Source organism: Marmota monax, unplaced genomic scaffold (genome assembly GCF_021218885.2).
Source record: "Marmota monax isolate L192 unplaced genomic scaffold, Marmota_monax_Labrador192_F-V1.1 WCK01_AAM20220418_F8-fsc00048, whole genome shotgun sequence".
Classification (NCBI taxonomy): Eukaryota; Metazoa; Chordata; class Mammalia; order Rodentia; family Sciuridae; genus Marmota; species Marmota monax.
In genome coordinates this window covers 5500322-5523607 of record NW_026694895.1, presented here as the reverse complement: position 1 = coordinate 5523607, position 23286 = coordinate 5500322, and the positions used below count along the sequence as shown (strand labels likewise).

General features: G+C 38.9%; 1 protein-coding gene across 8 annotated transcripts in view; it reads left to right on the top strand.

Annotated features, from left to right (window-relative positions):
- Positions 1-23286, top strand: part of Fmnl2 (formin like 2) — a 283661-nt gene that overhangs the window by 227897 nt on the left and 32478 nt on the right. For all 8 annotated transcript variants that reach the window (XM_058573498.1, XM_058573496.1, XM_058573497.1 and 5 more), the window contains exon 10: positions 19188-19262. In XM_058573498.1, the coding sequence (XP_058429481.1) occupies positions 19188-19262 (75 nt within the window). The remainder of the gene's footprint in view (positions 1-19187; positions 19263-23286) is intronic.

Sequence of the window (23286 nt, the reverse complement as noted above, 5' to 3'; positions counted from 1 at the left end):
CCCCCAAAGAATCTTGTTATGAGTCGTGCAATATGTGAAGTACATGTTTCAGGAAAAGTGATGGCCCCCTTATTTAATGGTATCTGATAGTGGAAAGAATGTTAGCCCAAGGCCTTGCTTATGGTAAGCTGGGGAGCAAGCACATATGCTGCTTCCAAGTATGTGATGATAAATGAGTTTTAGTTGCATAAATTCAGTCAGTAAACTTATAGTTTGTGTGAGTTGTGGCATGCATCAGAACATCAGTATATTGAGTTGATGAAGTCTAGATCATTAACAGTCAATGTTGTGTTCCTTGAATTCTTTTCTTGTAAGAAAATTTAAATAAGGGGAATTAACACATCTGGTTTTGGTGTCGAAACATCTTCTTATGAAAATTTATGGTCCTGAAAGGAGGACCAGGGTGAGAACAAGAAACCATCTGTTTTTCTGTATTGGATAATTTAGCCATGTGGAAGGACGTACAACCATCTTCCCTAAGTTGTTTCTTTCTCTTCTTTCTTTTTTGCATGGTGTGTGTGTGTGTCTGTGTCTGTCTGTCTGTCTGTCCGTCTGTCTAAAATGCAGAAGAGTGAGTGAAAGAGAGGGAGAGAGAGGGAATGGAGTCTACTCACTCTACTTCACTCAGGTATCTAGTTTTGAGTCTGATGCCTCCCATATTCAGCGAGGGGTTGCTTTTGGAAATACGTGTGGTTATTTTGGTATTTGAATTGGTTCAGGGTCCTGTTTGCCAGGAGCAGAAACATACTCTAACAGATAGGAAAAGGTAGAGTAGAAGGATGTTGAGGAATGCACAGATTGACTAGGAGCCTAGAGAACAAGGATGGGAGAGTGGATGGGCGTTCCTAAACTGTGTTGAGACTGAGCCCCCATAAACATTGTTGACGGTTCTGATCATGCCTTTTCTTCTCTCCCCAGCAACAGGGACCACAGGTAGCAATCCAATGAGTCATTAAACTGCACCTTTTGGTGAAAGAAGTCAACCAGCACCCACTTCAGATTTATAAACACTATATTTAATCCAGTTTCTCATAGGAATGTTGAAGTCTTCGATCTAGATCATCTTCTCCTCAAATTTTTCGTATCTTGTTTCTTGATTATTTTTTTCCCTTACATTCTTTGATATATTTGAGAAATTGCCTTACTTTAAAAAGTATCCCCAAAAGTCTGGGCAAAAATGTTTATATTTGAAATCAAAGAGGAAAAGTACTGAGGCCCCATAAACTGCAGTGGAATAGCCTTCTGTGACATGAATGACAAAACTCTCTGAGGATTTGGAGCCACTAGCTCTCCCAGGCTGCTGGGAGGTACACCTGGAATTCATCAGGATTTCAGACTAATGATAACTGTGTTCTCATCTGCTTCCAGAATGCAGCATCTGGCTTGAGCAAAATAGCTTGAGTTTGTATTTTAAAGGCCCCACTGCCTCCCACTTCTGACCTTCTAGTATAGATACTTGGAGTCTTGTGAAATGAGTCTCTCAAGGCCACCACCTCTCTTGTACACAACCCTCTTGGCAGTAACTGCTCTTTTTTTTTTCACTTGGTGCTAGAAGGCTTCCTAAGAAACCCAATGTGGTTTAGCTCCTGGGTATCTGAAAACACTCATGCTACACATTATTTAGTTGACTTAAGAAGGTCTGTCAAGTTTTATTTACAGTGCTCCAAACTGGACAGAAAGAAGAGCAGACATTCTGGTATTCTTCCAGCACCCTTTTGAATTTAATCCCATCTAATCTAACCTCTTGGACATATGAGGACATAGGACTATGAATCCCAAAGTCATTGAAAAAAATCTAAAAGTGGTGAAATCTTAGATGTGGAAGGAAGAGTACTTACTGTTTGGTTCCATTAAATCTAAAGTCTCTGGGAGCTGTAGTCCTAGAGCATGTATGTATGTTTTTTAGGCCAGAATCAAATTGATTTAATTCACTAAGACACTTCTGGCTGGTCCATCTTCCTAAGGACAGGAAACAAAGCCGCAATTTTATGCGATAGTAATACTGCTAAGTATTTTTGTCTGTTTATTAACTGTTGCAGTTATTGTCTTGGATAATGAAGTACCCCAAATTTAGTCTTACTAGTCTGATGGATTCTGCAGGTCTGGAAGTCAGGTATGGCAGGGGTTGTCACTGCTCCGTTGTGTGGAGGATCTCTCAGGGAAGATATCATTGACTGGGGACAGGGATTTGTCGGGAGACTTCTTCACTCAGGTATCTAGTTTTGAGTCTGATGCCTCCCAGGCTGGGCTTGACTGGTGCTACCAACCAGAGTGCCTCCTTGAAGAACTACACATGGCCTGGGCTTCTCACAGCATTGCATCTGGCTTCTAGGAGAGGGTGCCCCAGGGAGGAGCATCTGGAGAGCAAGTGCTCAAAGGGACAGAAATCACACCATGTCCTCTGAGGTAGTCGTGTAAGTCATGCATTGTCACTTCTGCTGCATTCTGTTGCTTACCAGTGAAGCCCTGAGGCCAACTGAGGTAAAAGCCAACTGAGGTACAAGGGGAAGGCAATGGCTACATTTCTTTTTTTCTAATATTTATTTTTTAGTTTTTGGCAGACACACCATCTTTGTTTGTATGTGGTGCTGAGGATCGAACCCGGGCCGCACGCATGCCAGGCGAGCGCGCTACCGCTTGAGCCACATCCCCAGCCCCGAACATTTCTTGATCATTGGAGTATTGGGGTCACAGTGTAGAACATCACATGAGAGGGACAGATGTTGCTGTCTTTGGAAAATACAGTTCACCTCCGTAACTATACAAGAATCATGAATATATTTTCTATTTTTTTTTTTACCTCTATTTTCTGTCTTCTTCTTTCAACCTGATACTTAGTTTCTGTTTGTGACTGAAAGTTTTATGAACGTTCTGTTTGGAGGTAGAAAGTATGGTTAAACTTCTTTCAAGCAAATGTGCTTGAAGTGGGCAAATGACATTGTGAAGGCCTTGCTAAAGGAGAAAGGAGCCATTGATAGTACTTCCAAGTTCATTTCCTGGTAACGAACTAGCTACTTGTCATCAGTGTCTTTATCATCTAGTAAGGAAATGAACACTGGTATCTTGTTGATTACTAAGGGGTGAGTCATGCTAATTTACTGAAAGCCTTTTGAGTATTCTCTGAACCAGAAACATTGATAAACAATGGAAATAAAAAATAAACATAGGGGCTAGGGCATAGCTCAGTGGCAGAACACTTGCCTAGCATGTTTGAGGCACTGGGTTTGATCCTTAGCACCATATAAAAAACATAAACAAATAAAATAAAGGCATTCTGTCCATCTACAACTACACAAAAAAAAAAAAAATTAAAAAAACAAACCCATAGGCCTACTCTTAAAAGGAAGCCTCTCAGGCTAATTGAGGGATCAATCATTTTGGTAAATGCAAGGTGCTTTGCAAAGAGGAGGAAGAGCAAGCCAAGGCAAAGTAAAGGGAAGATGGCAGGTAGGGTAAGAACAAGGCAGGTAAGGTATCCTGGAAAGTGTGCCTGAGCTGAGTTTAGGTTGAACAAGAATTAACCAGGTATTAATTTCTTATTGTTACTGTAACAAATGACCACAAACTTAAATTAAGGAACCCAAATTTATTATCTTATAAATTCCATAGATCAGAAGTATAAAAAGAGACAATAGGGTGGTAGCTTTCCAGGAGGGAGTCCATCTCCTTGCTCTTTTTAGCTTCACTTACATTCCTTGGTTTATGGCCCCTTCCTTCAATTTAAAAATAGGCAACATAGTATCTTGTGTTTGCTTCTGTTGCTACATCTGCTTAGTTTCTCTGACTCTGATCATAGCATGTAAAGAGAGTGAGGATGTCATTGGATACTAAGAAGATGGTGTTTTAAAACTTCAGGGACTTTAGTTTGTCCTGAATTTACACTCTTAAAAGGGGTAGGATATGAGAAAGGTTTGGATTGAATGTCAGGGGCAGATTATGAAAGGCCACATTGCTTATCCCAAAGTCTTTGTTACTACAAGCTCCAGGAAGCAAGGAGCAGCAGAAGGATTGTATCCCGCAGTGATTGGCTGTTTAGACTCTATTTAGTATAGAAATTGTTCTTCTCTTTTGCTTCAAGTCAGTTGGAGTGGCTTAGCATGAGGTCATTTTGACACAGCAGGCTGAACTTGAGGTCTGAGATTCATTTCAGAAATTCTGCCATTCATATTTCTCATTCCTTGGGCTTCTTCCTCCATTGACAGTCATTTGCTTCCTCAATTGCTCACTTCATTCACTTTTTTTTCCTCTTTCATAATTGAGATTTTGTTGGTTGTATTGAGAATCTGTACACAGACATTACACTTTTTTACACAGTTCTTAATGTAGGTATTGAAAATCTAAGAAACCTATACTGTGATTCTTTTTCACCATTCCAGTGGCTTTCCAGCTTCCAATGTAGAGGCAAATTTTCCTTCACAGAATATCAAGTTCCAATATTTTCATATGCGGATCAACTTTTACCAGATTCACAATTTTCTACCATATATACCACCATATACACAAAGTTTGATCTTTAACAGGACTTTAATGAAATTATTAGGAAAACTGACTACTGGACTACCATGACCAAAGATGAGACAGAACCACACAATTCTGACAGGGCAGGGACTGAGGAGTCGTTTTTTCATTGACTTCTGGCATCTTTAGGATATTCCTTTTCCTGTCAGCCTGGAGGAAAACATTATGGTATTCGGAGGTTAATGGTACTCAACGGCATACCAGGGTGTCTTGTGACCTGGTGAGCAGTTGCAGAAATGCTTTGCTTCTCAGCTTGACTTTTGTTAGACCCATCCCTTCTCTCTAGAGGTCTAAGGACAATTTTATACAGCAGGGGGCCTCATTCTCCATTTTGAATGTAACAGCCACTTTAAAAAAAGGGGTGGGGAGGTGCTTCCTTGTTATTTTTATTTATATAAAAATACCACTTCTAATACCTATGCCCTTTGCCAACTGTAAAGCAGATGGCATAGGTTTGGTTTTGTTTTCCCTCCCTCCCTCCCTCCCTCCCTCCCTTCCTTCCTTCCTTCCTTCCTTCCTTCCTTCCTTCCTTCCTTCCTTCCATTTGGAAGATAACAAGGAGTACCCTGAGTAAAAACAATGCGATTCTGAGGGCTTCATTTTATGACCCCTCAGAATCTGGAACAGAGGTGAGCACTGGTCCCTAGACAAGGAGTGTTTACTTGGAGTGTTATAGTTGGTGTAAGGGGCATAAGGACAGTTGGAAGCACTGTGCTGTGAGTTGATTAGAAATTGGAGTCAGAACTACTATAGCTTGCCAGTGTCATCACCTCCTCTGGAAGATATTAGAATGGAAGTTTCAGTCCCTGGTCAGAATTTGGTTGCTATTCTAGCATTTATTTCTGCAGAGTAATATGAAAGGTCTTTTTTAGGATCACTGTGGTTTCTTCTTCCTGTTTGAAAGAGCTGCCTTCCTATTCACTTACTGTCTCACTCCACCCTGACTTGTAAGGAGACATTTAAAAAAAAAAAAAAAAAAAGATGTGTCTTGGGATTTAAGTATTCCATATTTGTTCTAGCTGCCTTTTAAAGTAGCTTTATATTAAGTGAAAATAAAAATACTTGTTTTTAAGTGTCAAAGAATTCTGGATTATAGGTTATTTTAGCAATCATTAAATCCAGTGCTAAGCTCCAAACATATGGCTAGATTAATCATCTTATTAAATATGAATCTAGGTTCATTCTGTTCTTTAAAATAGTTCTGAAATTCTAGATGTATTAACTAGGAAGAAGAATAAGATAACTCACATATGTTTTATATGGCAAGTAAGCACAGTAAGCCCCACAAAGAAACAAAGGAAAGATTTGGAATGGCAGTGATACTACGATGCTATGATTTTTGTGTGTTTATTTCTGTTGCTTGAGAGATTTGAGAAGTAATAATTCCTTACATGGCTGGAATGCCCCTTTTATGCAGGGTTAGATGTTCTCCCTACTAATGTTTTACAAGGATAGTTATTTTCTTTTCTCAAGAGCTCAATTATCTTTTCTGTAACATTTCTCCAAAACTAAGGGTATTATTGATCATCATCACCTCCCCACCCCCAGAACTCCTGAACAAAATCAAAGTTTGTTGAAACTTTTAAGAAGCTGTTGACCCAATACATACATATTTCTTAGCATGGCAAAATAAAAGGCATCATTTTTATACCACAAAAATTTCTATTGCTTTGAGAAAGACAGACTTTAATAAGTAATTTGTTAAAGACCAAATGTATATTAAGGTCACAATAAAAGAACATTAATTACAAACTCTAAGAATCTACTTATATTTATATGTTTATTGCCAAATATAATTTAAACTTGTAAAACATGTACCTTTTTTATATATATGTAGAATCCACAGTTAATACATATGGGTTTTGTTTGGTTACTTTCTTTTTAAACTAGTAAACAATCATCTTCAGAGAGAAATCATGAGCAGATTCATGAATCTGTTACATTTTCTCCTGTGTTATAGACATTCATCAGTAAATTTAAGTCACTTATATATAAAAGGGAATATATATGTAGAAATAGTATGACTACTATATTTATTTAGTAAATATTTAAATTTATTATTTGCTTATTGCCAACAGGCTAGTGCATATTATTTTGTTAATACTCAGATATACTCTGAAGTAGGAATAAGAGAGAGGCTCAGACTAAGTGGGCCTACCAACATGCTCTAGTAAATAGAAGTTCTGGGATTTTTACCTAGATCCATTTAACTTTACATAACATATCGTCACATTTCAAGCCCTTTCCACACATGTTCATATGTTTTCCCCAACTTTTCACTGAAACCCAAACCTAATGGGAATGGATATAGATTGGGTTATTTATTGGAGCACTTGAAATTAGCAGTAAAATTCAGGGCAGACTGGACTGTTAGAAGGGGCCTCAAATTGAGAGGTGTGGGTCTGGATAGGGTCAAAAAAGGGAAGAGACCTGATCTGGTAGAGAGAATTCTGGGCACAAAAGGATTGGCCTGAAGTTTGCCTCAGAAGGCAACATAAGTGCCCAGCACGGTGGTGCATTCCTATAAACCCAGCAGCTTGGGAGGCTGAGGCAGGAGGATCATGAGTTCAAAGCCAGCCTTAGCAACTTAGGGAGGCCCTAAGCAAACTCAGCGAGACCCTGTCTCTAAATAAAATCAAAAAAGAGGTGGGGATGTGGCTCAGTGGTTAAATGCCCCCAAGTTCAATCCCTGGCACCAAAAGAAAAATACCTGGAGTCCTGTGTTACAGAACAGAGCATGACATGATTAAGGTCCACAGGAAAGTCATAGAAAGATTTGAAATCTGTGATTAAAAAATCTCAATTTGAGGCCTGTTGCAGTGGCACATGCCAATAATCCCCACAGCTTGGAATGCTGAGGCAGGAGGTTCACAAGTTCAAAGCCAGCCTCAGCAATTTAGTGAGGCCTTGAACAACTCAGACCTTGTCTCAAGATAAAATAAAAAGTGTTGGGGATGCTGCTTGGTGGTTAAGCACCCCTAGGTTCAATCTCAGAAAAGAAAAAAAAATTCTCAATTTGAGAGCCTGGCATGGTGACATGACACATACATGTTGGGAGACTGAGGCAGGAGGATGGGAAGTCCCCAGTCAGCCTTAACAGCTTAGCAAGGCCCTGAGCAACTTTGTGAGTCTCTGTCTAAGATAAAAAATAAATAAAAAGGGCTGGGGATGTGGTTTAGTGGTTAAGCCCCCAACTTCAATTGCATAACAACAACAACAACAAAATCTCAACTTGAAGATAGATAAAAGTAGAAGGGGGAAAGAAATGTACACTCAGTACTTTATAGTTTATGAAATGTTCATATATATATATATATATATATATATATGTTTTATGATATTCTGATTGAGTTTGAAAATCTGATAAAGATTTTTATGTAATTCAGATAAATCTTTGTAAGGATTGTGGTTCCGCATAAAATTCCTTTGAGGGGAGAGATGCTGGAGTTCAAAGATAGGTGGTTCAGTTGTCAAATTGGGCAAATTTGGACCAAGCTCATGCCCATGACAAAGGATATGAAGACAAGAATTTTGAAGAAGAGTCCACAGGAAATAGGATGATCCACTGAATAGGGGGATGGACATACATATAAGGAGAATCTATTCAAATATTATATATTAGGTTAAGAAGAAAGGAGCCCAACCATGATAGATAAATAGTCTGGGAAGTACTTTTTTTTTTTTTTTTTTTTTTTTAAAGAAAATAAAATTTGTTTTTTATTAAATTTGATTGCTTATAACTGGTAAAATGCCCAAGGTCAAATTCTTAGTTGTGCACTGAAGATAAGTGAGAGAACAGGCTTAATTGGAGGTGATTGAGGGGTGAGTGCATAATCCAGATAGAAGAGGATTGTAACCAAAGAAGTGAACTCTTCTCCAGGGACTCTATTCTAGAAAGAGAACAGTAACCAGACAAAGCTAGAAGGGGCTGCAGAGATGCTTGGAAGAGACCTGTATGCACAAAGGGATGGTCAAGAAGTTGAGGGATACCGGGTCTGGCATCTTGTGGTGCACATTCTGGCTTTAGGTGAGAAGTTCGTCAAATGGTTCTTAACATCCCTTCCAATTCCAGAATTTTATAAGTCTATTTAATATTGTCTCTATAAATGCCTGTGTGCATAACAGCTGTGTGTATGTATTCATATAGTTCCATCTAAGAGAAATTAAGTGCTTCTTTGACTGCAGATGACAATAAAAATGGCTGATGTCTTCATTTACAAACAAGAACAAAAACTCACATGACCAAGGCCAGATGGCAATAGTAACAAGATTTTAGATTGCTGTTATTTTAGAAAGTTTATTAATAAGCTTTCTGTTACTATAGCAAAATAACTGAGTCAGTTAACTTACAAAGAGAAAAGATTTACTTTTGCTCATGGTTCTGGAAATTCTAGTCCAAGATCAGATGACCCCTTTACTTGGGACTCTGGTGAGGACAGCACATCATAGTAGGAATGTACAGTGGAGCAAACTGTTTACATCACGGGCCAGGAAGAAAAGACAAAGAAAGGAATGGGGCAGAGTCCCACAATCCCCTTCAAGGGCAAGCTCCAATGAACTAAGGACTTCCCTCCCACTAGGACCCACTTCCTAATGTTCCATAGTACCACCTCGCATAGTGCCATCCTGGGGACCAAGTCTTTAACACATGGGCCTTTGGAGGCACATTCAACATCTGAAGTATAGCAGCCTGTATCATTGACATTAGTCCCAAGTTCCCTTTTGACCCCCTTCAAGGTGGTTTTATCAGTCTCTGGGAAAAAAAAAAAAAAATATATATATATATATATATAAACCTGTAGCATGTCTAACAACTTCATTGCTTCCCTAGCCAGAAAAGTGTGCTGGTCATGCTGTTGGTATTTGCCATTAGTGAGGGTCTGCCTCTGGAAGCATTCCTGGTTTGTGTAGTTTTTCAAAGACTCAGTTTTTGAGTCATTATTTAAGCTTTTCTTTCTCAGTTCCCTGTCACATCGTGAACTCTTTTCTGCACACTGTAGTTCAATGTTCATCCTTTATTCCTTTACCACAGTAGTGCTTGTGGCTCCTGCCCAACTCTTTCATTTTGTATATCACTGTGCCAAGGATATATGGTCATACTTAGTTTTCATTCATAATTGAAACACACTCAGTAGAAGAAAATGGCCCAGTGGTTCCTGATTATGGTCCAACAATCACTGTCAGGCCCCTTCATCATGCAGTCGCGCTCTGACAGAATTTCCCCCTTAGCTCTGCGTCACTGGAGGGTGGAAATGGCCAATCATGGTAACATGAGCTATAGGCTTTGCTTTGTTTTTGGCAGTTTGGTTTTGACTGTGGGATATGAGGGCTCCTTTTCCACCAATAAACATACCAGCAACACATGTGGTATCCCAGATTTACTGGTACACCACCAAGAAAAACACTGAATTTTCCATTTTGAAGTAGTTTCCAGGAATAGGTGTAAAACTAGTAAGTAGTGTTTTCTATGTGGTAGGTGTCAAGGACATGTTTAGTGTGTGGGTAAAAGATAATACTCCTCTTGTTCCTCACATATTTGTTCTTGATTGATATCAGAGCATGTCAGGTATCCCAGGACAAGTCTGTTTACTTGTGGATTCATTGAGTCCCATTCCCTGAACTTTGGAGAATGCTTGTACTAAATTTCTCTCCCAGGTCGGGGAGAACTGTTTCTGTGCTTCTCTCATTCTTGCCTGGATTCTAACATTCTCTTGGCTTTGGGAGAGGATGTCTAGTCCTGCAATGAGTCCACATTGTGACCATGTGACAAGTGTGGGCAACTCCCAAATATAACCAGAGAACTTTTAGGATTGCTGTTGTCCAACCTGGTGAAGTTTAGGGATTGTACTTGGTTTTGTTAAACAAAAGAACTGAAGGGAAGTCTTCCCCCCCACACCCCTGTACTTTGTAAAGTGGTGGAAGCCCCTTTCTGTATAGGGAAGTCCACCTGTCTGTGTGATGTGCCTTGATCTTTATGAAGAGATGACAGGTTTAGGAGTTCTTTATATGGTATGGTTGATTCTTCAATTATTTTGCTATTAGATATCCATTTATTTGCTTTTGTTTTAGGAATTCATCATCTTTGTAGAAATAAAGAGGCTATGTTCCAATCTAGTAGTAGTGAAGCTTTTGGGCTCTGAGATTTGCCCCCATTCCTCACTTTTGCTTTGTAGTATGGGTGTTATGATTTTTTATTTTTTTTCCATAGGTAACTTTTTGCCTGGGGCAGTTTAAATATTGAACCCAGGGCCTTCTAGTTGGTTAAGTGCAAATTCCTCCCGATTGAGACCCAGAATAGGTTTTAGGGTGAGTTTGGAGAAGATACGAGAGAAAGGAGATGTGAAGTGAGAGATAGAAGCAAGTGGTAGACAAACTTAAGGCATTTGCCTGTAGTTTTCCTGAGGTCTTTGATCTGTCACATAATGAGTTATTGTCTTCATGGGCTTTGAATTCATGATTCACCATTTTTGATTTAACCCATGAAGTCCCAAGTTTTCAATTCTGTGAATATTTCAATAAAATTTACAGGAATACACTAAAATGGGTTGGAAATCACAATCTAGAACTTATATATTACTATATTAATGTCATTATAATTATATTGCAGTATAGTTACATTCTTATGCATGTAATTATTTGTTGTGTAGATGATGGGACAAATGGGTTAACTTGATTTGTTGGAATGCAGCCCGGTGGAGAGCATGATCTGACAGCTGCCTCCCAAATGGGTCCCAAGGTCCGTGATGAAAGTGCTGTAGGCTTTAAACAGCTGCAACCAATGCCATTGCTGTGGTTTAGAGGCCATGTGATAACCACTAAAGATGTGTCATTGTGCCTCCCTACTTGACCTAATTGGATATGCTTACAGGATGAATCGATAAACATAAATGAATGAAAGTAAAGGATTTAACAAAAAATAAATCAAAAGAAGTAAAATATAGCTCACAAATGTAACAACAATAACAACAACAACAACAAAAGGCAGTGTTAGGCTGCCTTACACTTTTGAAGGTTCTGGCTGGTGAGTCACCCTAGAGATGGCAGAAGGCCTGCATCTTCAGGTAGCTATTTAAATATTAGTCTTTCTTGAAGAACTGGAAGTATTTTGGTCTTCTGGTAAAAATAGAAGAGTATTAAGGTTCTCCAGAGAAAGAGGAGCAATAGGACATCAATAGGTATAGCAATGGATTTAAAAGGAGACTTATGGAAATTAGTACACCTAATTATGGAAACTGAGAAGTCCTATAATACACTATCTGCAGTCTGCAGGCCCAGGAAAGACAGGGGTATAATTCAACCCAAGTCTGAAGACCTGAGAAACAGGGGCGCCAGTGCTGTAAATCTTGGAGTCTGAAGGACCAAGAGGAAGCAGAGAAAGATGCATGTCCCAGCTTAAGGAGAAAGACAATCCACTTTTCCTCCAGATTCTCATGGTACCCAATGGATTGAATTAGCCCACAGCATTGGTGAGGGCAGATTTCTTTACTCAGTCTACTCATTCAAATGCTCATCTTTTATGAAACATCCTCACAGGCATGGCCAGAGACATTATCTTACCAATTGTCTGGGCATTCCTTAGCTCAGGCAAGCTGACACAAAATTAATGGTCCCAGGTAGCCTTGAAACAATCTCTGTATATCCTTTCTAATGACCAGGGGATGTGAATCTTGCTAGAGAGATTCAAGTTGGACGTTAGGACTATTTCCAAAAAGAAATCATTTATAAAATGTTGTGGATCCTTATGCTCTAGAATTTAATGAAGGTCATCTTTGGTTAGGGAAGTGGTAAAAGATACATTTCTTATTTAAACTGTGGTATGTTAACGCATGGTCCTTTGGGGATTTACTATCCATTTGCTTCTGTGTCAGGATTCTTTATTCAGTACAGCAAGATACATGCATAGAAAGTAAGATAATCATCTGGATGCTTTGTGTGCCTGCTGCCAAACATCTGGATGTTTGGAACCATCTGGAAAAATGACTGAAGTTTTCACAGGGGTTTTTAGCATTATTCAGATGAAACCTTCGGCTCATAATCAGAAGCGCCCCTGGCTAAGTTGGATATAAATGTTATATTAATTTATAAAGAGAGAGGGTTGATTAGATTGCAGAATATATTCAGTTGCTTAGTTTTCATTCCCCCCCCCCCCTCACCCCACACTGGAATGAAATAAAGTTGTTTAGTTTTAGAGCATTTTAGTTAGATCAACATTTCCGCCTTTTAATCCCAAAGAGACTTGAGAGCCAGCAGCAGGTCCAGTGGTCCGCTTCTGTCACGGCAGCCATTAGGTGTCTGTGTATGATGTAAAAGACCCCAATAACCATAGAATGTCCCAGAAAAGTAGTTTTTTCAGGCCATTATGGCATCAGTAATCCTCAGACTGCAGGTGCTTGCAACTGAAGGTAAAAGATGCTTTTCACCTAGGACTAATGATGCAATAATTGTTTACTTCATGAGGCCCTGAGAAGAAAATGGAACTTTTGTTCTCAGGCAGGCCCCGAGAAGGGTAGTCTAATCAGTCATAACAGTGTGTGCCTCTAAAAGTGTGCCTTTCTGCAGGGAGCCCCTTGGCTCACAGGGCCCTATTGTGAAGAGAGAAAAAGAAAGTATTGAGGCAGGCGCCAGGCAACAGCGTAAGAAGGAAACACTTAAGCAAGGGGCCTTTAATTTTTATATAACTAACCCCGAAGCATTTATTGCCCCCTCCTTAAAGTCGGGCCTTACTCTTCCTGCAGACTTGGCTTTCCCTGGGAGCTGTTGCTGGGGAAGCCAGAGACACAGCCACTGACCTTGAAGGACACAGGGGTGGCTGAAGGAGTCTGTTAATTTCAACATCTGGTTGGCAAGATAATACTCTTTATTATAGAGCTTTTGTATAGCCATCTTCTCTCTGCTCTGAGCCTTTAGGGAAATCATCCACTAACCTCTGCCCACCCCAGAGACACTTTTAACCACAGTCTCCTTTGCATCCAGGGCCCTGGGTCTATCCAAATGCATTGGGATACTGTTCTGAAATGCATTTCACAGATGTTGGAGAACATACTTGAGTTGTTTTTTTGGCAGGAGTTGTACTTTTCCTTCAGTTCTTGTTTAAGTGAAAATGTATCTTTCTTTTTGAGGGAGAGGCCCATTTCATCTGGGCAGTGCAGGATTTATCAGCTTTGCAAGCAGGCTTGAACCAGCCAAGCTGAGATAGCAGTGGTTCGGCCCTTATAGCCTGGTACTGATGGTCTGCACAACCCAGTGCATCCCAGTGCATCCCTCTGAATTTGTGTTGTATGGAATTTCCATGGTGGTCAGTTGGGGAATATCATGTTATATTGGTATGCTAGATTAGAATGTTAGAGCTTCAAAATATTGAATGAGATTAAAAAAAAAAATCCTCTCACTCAAGAAATCTTACCAGGCAACTCAGTAGAATTAGTCAAATGTGGCTAGGTGGGAGGGGATGTCTCAAGAATCTTTCTTATTGGGGATTTCCCCTCCTGGCTATGCCTTTGACCTTTGGAGTCCATTGAAGCTCTGTAATCTTTACAGCTTCTTCACCCTTAATTCCTCTGTGACACTTATGGCTTCTTAAAGCATAGGTGGAAAATTGGCAATATAATCTTAGATTCTCAAGGTAATGAATGTGGGTGGAGCCTGTTGTGGTGCTATACTCATATAATCCAGCTACTTGGGAGGCTGAAGCAGGAGGGTTTTAAATTTGAGGCCAGTGGGCAACTTAGAATTACCATGTCTCAGCCTATATGAAAATGAAGTCCAGAGATGTTCACAGAGTGGTCCAAGTTAACAGCAGAAGAGTCGCAGAACTTTGACTTGAAATCTGAGTTTTATGATCCCATATAATATGCCACATAGTCCCAATCTGCTGTCCTCACCCTTCACACCAATAGCGTTAGAGCTTAAAGGGGCAGTTGTTCTGGGGATGGGAAGGACCGGAGCCTACACATTTCCATTCTACACAGTGTTACTCCAGGTTGGTCAATTTATTCACAAGAAACTGGTACATAAATGATTTGCAATGAAGCTGCCTCTTAGTTTACAGTTGCACACATGCTTTTCCAGTGCATGGACTTTTATTTGCCTGCTGGTTTACTGAAGTTCTGGTAGGCCTACCTGTTACTATTGGAATGTGTTACTATTGGAAAATGTGTTACTAAATGTGTTACTATTGGAAAACTAAGTTCTGAAAGAGGTGTGCAATCCAAAAAAGGGGCTCCTTTCTAGTCTGCTTGGCTCTGCTGGGTGTCACTGTAGCTCTTAAACTAGCTCTCCACCCCACCTACTCCAGTGGCTCTTGTTATGGGCATAGGAAATTGATGGTAGAGCTGATAGGGTCATGAGAGATACAGAGAATTTAAAAGTCAAGAATGACAAATTTCAGCTGTAGAAATCTGACAATTTTATTTCAGTTTTCTCCTCCTATATTGTTGAGCCTTTGTTCGCAGATGGAAGCTACATGTAGTAATACGTAAAGTGCAGTAAAGTATGTGCAAATGTGCTCCTGGCTTCATTTTGATTTCATTTTGATGAAGCCCTTGAGAATATTCTCATGAAGGCCCATGTGTAGATTCTGAAAATGAGTGTCTTCATTCCCACCAATTTTCTAAAACAAGGCCAGTTCAAAGGAGAGAATGGGTATGTTCGTTCAACCATGGTGGTTCCATTTTAACCAAGCATGTGGGGTGGTCCAGATGTGAGCAGTATGAATGAAGACAACTTTCCTTTGATGTGGGACACAACTTTTACCAACTTCCCCAAACATATCTTCCCATTTCCTGTGGGGTTGTATTCTACACTTGTTTAATGATTGTTAGAGCCATAGAAACAAATGTGAATCTGGTTAGCATGCTTCCTTTCCTTAGAAATGAAGGGGGCCTCTGAAACCCAGATTGTTCCTAGGGAGCAATGTCAGAAAATAGGACTGACCATTATCTGGGAATAGAAATGAAGCAGTGTTAGTTATCCTTTGCATAGAGAGGCTTGGTGGATCTGATAGGAGGGGTCGTTCTGGTTTGTACATTGAGGGAGGAGAGCAGTCACTCAGATTCTTCCAAGGATTCTTATCTTGGCAATCTGTCCTTTTGTGTATTTGAATTATTTTTCACTAAGTTTATAGTAACTATAAAGAGAAATATAAATCTCTTCCTTTTGAAGATGAAAACTATTTCTCTGTTTCATGACACACATGTTCTCAGCATGAATTTGTCTGTTGACAGAATGAGGGATTTGTAAAGAAATACATGGAGTGGGAACTCTTCTTAATGTCTATTTCAGTCCTGCCTACCAAGCCAGTATCATTTTGGAAATATTTACCCATCATGAAATTAATCTGGTGTTGCTTATACTTGATTTGACGTCATCTCTTTTTATTAACTGGCTATGTTTAGTTTGTTTTGTTACTGCCCACATGCACTTTCCCCTGTTATTTAAAATTTATTTACTCTAATACCTTGGATGCAATCCTTGATTATTTATGAGTTATCCTGTTAGTAATTATACCTGTTCAGGGTCAGTGTACTAATTCCTGTCCTGCCTACCCCTGTGGGTCCTTCCTATTACAACTGTCCTTCTTTGCAGCTTTAACCTCCAACACAGATGGAGGTGAGGGGCTATGAGGGCAGAAATGGGACCAGGTGGCTGCATAGTGCTGCACTCCTGTGATACCCAGATGTAGCAGTGTGTGTTTCTTTTGTGTTGATCAGTTGGAAATTGAATAAACTGGAAAGGTAATTATCTAGCTATTTTTCAACTGGTCTTGTAGTTGGTAGTCAAAATGGCTGAGTCAGTCTAATATTGTATAAGTCACTAGTTCCTAAATGTTTGTCCAGAAACCATGATTTCTTTTTAAAAGCCTGAGTTCCTAATCCCATCTGTGCAGATTCTCATTCAATACCTCTCAGCTTGGACCCCTGGAGTCTGCTGTATTTAGATATTTGTGGAAAATTCTGGTGCACATATGTCAAGTATTATGTGTGTGATGCAAGGGTTGTGATTTTTAAATTTACTTTTTTTTTTTTTTCCTGGTCTCTTAGATAATTCTGGAAGGGTATAACTATCCTCTGTAATGGACTATGTTGATCCGAGCATTCTGGGCTATGTGGGAGTGGGATCATTAAGTGGACATTGGAGACTGATTCTCGTCTTGGTTTTGCCACTCTGTTGACCATCCATCAGGTTAGGGATATTTAATCTGTCTGAGACTTAGTTTTATTCATAAAACAAAGGCATCAGATTATTCAAGACACTTTTCAGCTTCCTAACATTCTTTGATTTGAAGGGCTTTGCTCTACTAGCAATTGTGTCTGTTGTCATTGTTCACTGGGTGGCTCTTACCTTTTCTAAAGGAGTGAATGCCTGCCTATTTGCTCAACAGAACATTAATCATGGTCTACTTCTTAGAAGAGCTGGTGTCTGTCCCCAGATCCAAGAGGGCCTTTCTTCCTTTTCTTTTTCTTGCCGTTATCATCTTGAAGCCAGTCATTCTCCTCAAGTTCTTATGTTGGGGAGTGTGCTAAAATAAAGTTGTGGTTGTGATTCTGACCCTTTCTCTGCCAACCCTTGGCAATTTTCAACCACTGGACCCTCTTTGCAGGCGAGGATGCTTGTCCTTTTGGATATAGATGTAACTGATGTCAGAATAGAGAGCAGGGCCTAGAGTGCTTCACTATATTCAATAAAATGTTTTGTTTCCAGGAATTTGCCACATATTTGCTTGAGGGTTTGGCTGAGTGCAGGGGCAGAACATGATGTCCCCTTAGGTTTCTGGTCCTTGGCCTTCATGGAGCATCAAAACAAGTAATAGTGTTTTTAAATCGTGCATGTCCATGTCACCCTACCCCCACTCAAAACTATTGAATCAGACTCTTCAGAGTGGAACTGGACAAGCAGATTTTTTCAAAGGCTGTCAATTCTCCCTTCCAAACCAACTCTTCTTCCTCCTGTCTGGGCTCATGTAATGTTCCTCTGCCTCTTGAAACTATTTTTAATTAAGGCAGATATAAATAAATGGAGAGTCATCAACAGAATTTTGTAAAACTGTGGTCTTATTCTGTTGGAAGAATTTGGTCTTTAAGACTAGAAGACCCTCACAGGTTAGAGGCTGTTTCCTTCTCATTCCCAGGGTTGGGTTTAGGCCTAGGAACTATCATTACAGATGTACTTAAAAAAAATTTTTTTTTAAGTACATCTGTAGTGGACAGAATGCCTTTATTTATTTTATTTTATTTTTTTATTTTTATGTGGTACTGAGGATCAAACCCAGTGCCTCACACATGCTAGGCAAGTGCTCCACCACTGAGCTATAGCCCCAGCCCTACAGATGTACTTTTGACACCTGTCTATAGTGGTTCAATGGTTCTCTCTTTACTCTAAAACATGATAGAGATTAGTAGTAAATAAGTCACCTTTTTTTTGAAGTATTAACCCAATTACTTGTTTATCTTCTATTCAGGGCAATTCACAAATAATTGAGTACTTACAATGTGCTAAGCATTGATCTGAATATTGAAGATATAGTAGTAAATAAAACAGACAAAAGTCCTGCCTTCATGGAACTTTCTCTTCATCAGTACATATGTATATTCACATGGAATTTAACATGACTGAATTAAATGACTGCATTGTAGCATTATGAAATACTATTTTAGAATAATTCCTCAGGACTAGCCTTGCTGGCTATATCTAAGATCATAAATGGAATCAAAATTTAGAGCTTAGCTTGTGAAATCTACATTTAATTTGCAAAATGCTAACTTGGGGACTGTGTTCTACTAATTCAGCATGTGGTTCATAGTTCAGGTAAATATTTTTTTGGAGGTAGAATGTATAAAGCAGTAGGTGTAGAACTTTGCTACTTAAAAGGTAGCCAAGGACAGTGACAGAATTGCAAGTCATCTTTTTATTTTGGGACTAGTATTTAATAAAGTCTTCCTTTGACATTGTGTTTTAGCTTGATGTATTTAAATATTTATTTCCATGTATGTGAAAATACCTTGGAGCCCTGGGGTTCCCACTATTTTATCTGTTTATTTCACCTGTTCAATGAAAGCATTAATTTGAGCTAAATGCTTATGTTTCAGGCCTTGGGGCTGAATTACTACTTCACGAATTTCCACAAATTTCTATATTCACCTTATGTGGGTTAATATAGCTTTCCAAATTGTCTGCTTTACTCTTGTGTTGTGATTTATGCACTAAAATTATTTGATACAGTTAGACATGAAAATTTTGAGTTGCTTTCAAGGAATTTAAAAATTATTTGAATCTTTTAGTATGTCTGCCTTAAAAGTAATTTGGTAAAAGGAAAGCTATTGTGATTCATACACACATACACACACACTTTTTTTTTGCCATGAGTTATGATCTTGGATTCTCAATGCATTTTAAAATATTGTTGGGTGTGCAAAAACAACAATGAGTTAAGAGCATATTTGATATTAATTTTAAAATATCAAGAGAATATGTAAAAGAAATCAAGGATCAGCTTTTAGTCCTATTTCCGGTGGCTATTTGTGAATTAACTAACTTCAGAGAGAAACAGTGTGAGAGAGGAAGAGGAAAAACAAAGATATTCTGGAAGTAATTATTAATGCTGAAATTTCCATATCTAATTTTGGAATGCTTGTGTTTGGAATGTGACATGGCAACAAAAATGTATGTTTCAGGTTTGTGGAGAAAAACAGCGCTTCGAGAAGTTGATGGAACATTTCAGGAATGAAGACAATAACATAGATTTTATGGTGAGTTATTTAATACTACGTTCAATAAAGCAAACTCAATTTCAGCACTTTTTCCCTAAGTATATTCATACATATACATACACATGTGTTATACAGGACAGACAGAAAATTGAGTTTAATATGCTATAGATCCTTTCTAGAATGTTTCTCTTCATCTGTATTTTCTCTTTGTGGTATTTGTTTACAGTTTTATTCATTTCAAACACATTCAGTAAACACCAAGAGTGCTGATTATGTATGGCAAATAAAGGGGGAAACCACACAACTGGGGAAAAGGAAATTGAGACCTGGTTCAAATGCTTACAATTGCCAACTTGAACTACCAATGGTACTACATAATATTTGTAGGGTGTAAGGAATCTTGATGTTTTTGACTCTTGCAGACTCCAGTCAGTTGCCCTTCTCCAGACTGTATTCTCAAAAACTATGCACTTTGCTTTGTAGAATTGACTCTTCAGCAGTGATTTCCCCCTCCTTCAATCTCTTTCCTCCTTTAGTAACTCTGTGATGGCATAATCATACTGTACATCTTCTTAGCAGGCTAAATCACATGCAGGACATTTGGTTTCATAGCAGTGCTATTGTTCTCAGGTGAGCACAGCAAAATACATTTAAGCACTTCTGAATCCATATGCCCAAATCTTATTTCTGGACTGAGATGGGATTTACCATAGAGAATTTCCTGACACATTATACACCGCTGTAGCCTTTGACCCAATCCACTTGCTCTAGCGATCTTCTGGACCCAGGAGATCCTTAACTGAGTTTAATCTAACCTGGAGCAATTATCCCAAACAGTTCTTACATTGCAAAGCCTATACTTAGGATGTCATGTAAAGTTTTATTTTGAATTGCTTTAGTGACTATAAAGTGTAAAACAGAGGTTTTCAGATTTCTAACCCTTTTATGTGAATTTTCTTTTTTCTGGGACCTCAAATTTTATATGCATCCTTAGCCTTCATCTCCTTCCAAAATCAGTGAGAAAGATGAAATCTTTTATAGAGAAACTGTTCTTTTCCATAAAGCATGTTATTTGCTTTTGGAAAATGAAAAAACATGTATGTGAAACAATGCATACTTTTATATTTGCCGCAGTCTGGCTGGGCACACAATCACGAGCCACCACACAGCTTGTAGATTCAAACAGCAACTCTTTATTCCCGAACTCACACCAGCCGTCTACAATCACGTTCTGGGGAAATCCACGTTCTCTGCCCAAATCCACCTCCACTGGGCTTCTATCTCCAAAATATACTGTCTGAATCCCGTGAGAACTCAAGGGGAACTCAGGCAGCAGGATACGCCCTATTCCCAGCAGGAATAATCTTAAACCTTAAACCTGGAACCTAAACCGGGAACGCCCTAATCCGCCTTGGTCCTTGAGCAAGGTCACCTACATTCAATGTCACTGCAACATGGGGTACGCTGGCAAGGAAATTGTCATACCTACTTGGCTAATGGCTCCCAGCAATATTCTTGTTAGGATTTTCTGGAGAAGTTCAGGCGAATGCTGGCACTGGTAATGAATATGTAAAGAGGTCTGGCCTTGGTTTACATTACCAGCTTCTTTTCTGTTCCTTGTAAGGAGGAACTTTCTTGTTTGATTAGAGCTGAGGTTGCAAACTGGAGGCCCCAGACTGAAACCATGCTACAGGCTTGGTGAACATAATGTTAGATTTTGATTTTTTATTTTTATTAAAAATGTCTAATAACATTAGGCCCCCATTTCTGTAAAGATATTATCTCCAATTTTTCACAATCTTCACTGTCCATTATTGTATTACATATGACCCATCTTACTTATTTATGATAACTGCTAACCCTGTCATTTGAGTTTGCTGAAATTATAAGCCCATTAAAACATCTATACCTAGCTACATCAATGTTTATAGTAGCTCAATTCTAAAAACTTAGAGAGTTTATATATCTTCCAAAGATGTCCAGTATATAACATTCCAGCCTAGGTGACCTTCAACAGATGAATGGATAGAGAAAATGTGGCATATATACCCAATGGAATACTTTTTTCTTATTCATAAAGAAGAATGAAATTATGATATTTGCTCATAAATGGATGGAACTAGAGACTATTATGCTAAGGGAAATAAGCCAGTACCCCAAAACCACAGGCCACATGCTCTCCCAGTTATGCGGATGGTAGCACACAGTAAAGAGACTGGGAGAATAGAAGTTCATTGGATTAGACAAAGGGGAATAAAAGGAAGGGACAGTGGATGGGAATAGGAAAGACAATAGAATCAGACATAACTTCCTATGTTCATATATGAATATACAAGCAGTGTAACTTCACATCATGTACAACCACAAGAATGGGAAGTTATACTCCATGTATGTATAATATGTCAAAATACACTCTTTTGTCAACTATAACAACAACAACAATAAAACACATATACCGTTGTATTACAGATTGGAGCCAGTTCCTGTCAGTTCACTTACTCATATGCACACATGCAAGGTACCTTCTTGTCAGGCTGCAAGAATTCAACTCCTGGGCATTGCTGGGCACTGGTGCATACCTGTAATCCCAGTGACTTGGGAGTCTGAAGCAGGAGGATCACAAGTTCAAGGCCAGCCTCAGCAATTTAGCAGGACCCTGTCGCGCAAAAAAAAAAAAAAAAAAAAAAGTAATAATAGTAAAAAGAACTGGGGATGTTGCTCAGTGGTTAATGTCCCTGGGTTCCAATTCTTACTATAAAAACAAACAAAGAAAATTCCCCCAAACAAACCCCAAGTACTATTATTGCTGGATTCTATGTCATATAAAAATAGTCGTCTTTTAGGTTTATTATAAAGTCAGCAGATCATTTAGATCTATGTTTCAGAAGAGAAATGGGAAGATGCTAGAATTCAACCACATTTTCCCTCCAGAAAATGAGGTTTTTGATAAATTGGGAATGCAGTTACATTGCCCAATCTCCCAAACAACATATTCCTCATAACATGTAACTTTTTTTTTATATGTAGTTTAAGACCCTTTTCTGTGTTTTTGTGGAGAAAAGAAAACGAAAAACAGTCAAAATGATTTTTTAAGTTCATTTAACCGTAGACCTTGAAATACTTTTTGGTTAATTGTAGTAGAGTCCCCTTGTAACTTAGAGAGTTTATACATCTTCCGAAGATATCCAGTATATAACATTCCAAGAGGACTCTAACTCAGTAAAAACAATTTTTAAAAAGCTAAGGGTAGGGGCTGGGGCTGGGGCTTACTGATAGATAGCACACTTGCCTGGCATGTATGAGGCACTAAGTTTGATTCTCAGCACTGCATATAAACAAACAAACAAACAAACAAATAAATGTCTATCAACAACTACAAAAAAAATAGCTAGGGGGAATTGGTCTTGGGGAAGAGGTTGGTGATTATGAACCTGAGTCCCTCAGTCATTTTACCTTCCTCCTGGAGCTTCTGCTGGGTCATTGCCTTTGAGGGAAAGCCTGAGCAAGATATTTCCACCATAAAAGACTGTCACTATCAAGAGCAAAATAGATCTGTTGAATTCGGTTTTATTATTTATTAGATTGGAAACTAGTTTTCTCTGGGACAGATCTTAGGGCCACTGCTGCAATCGTGAGGAGAAAGCACCAAATCAAAGCTTTCATGGAATAGAAACAGGGTGATTGCATGGAAAGATGGGCCAAAGCTCTGTTCCTGTTCTCTTGGTAGGCTGGAGTACAGAGAAAATGTTTAGAAAAAATTACCTTGTAGTGAGGGTTATAGGTGATTTAAATGTTGTTGTTTGCAATAGTTTTCATATTTTTATGCTATATATATATACCTGTACTAATTTACTTGATTTGCGGTGTGTACCTATATGACTTTTTAAGAACAGGTTCACTGAAATATGATTATCATAACTTCCACATTACCATTGAAAGTGTATAGTAGGTTTTTTAACCATCACCACAATTTAGAACATTCTGTCACCCCCCACCCCCCAAAGAATCTCTGTGCCTGTTAACAGCAACTTTCTATTTATTTTACCCCCACCCTTACGCAATC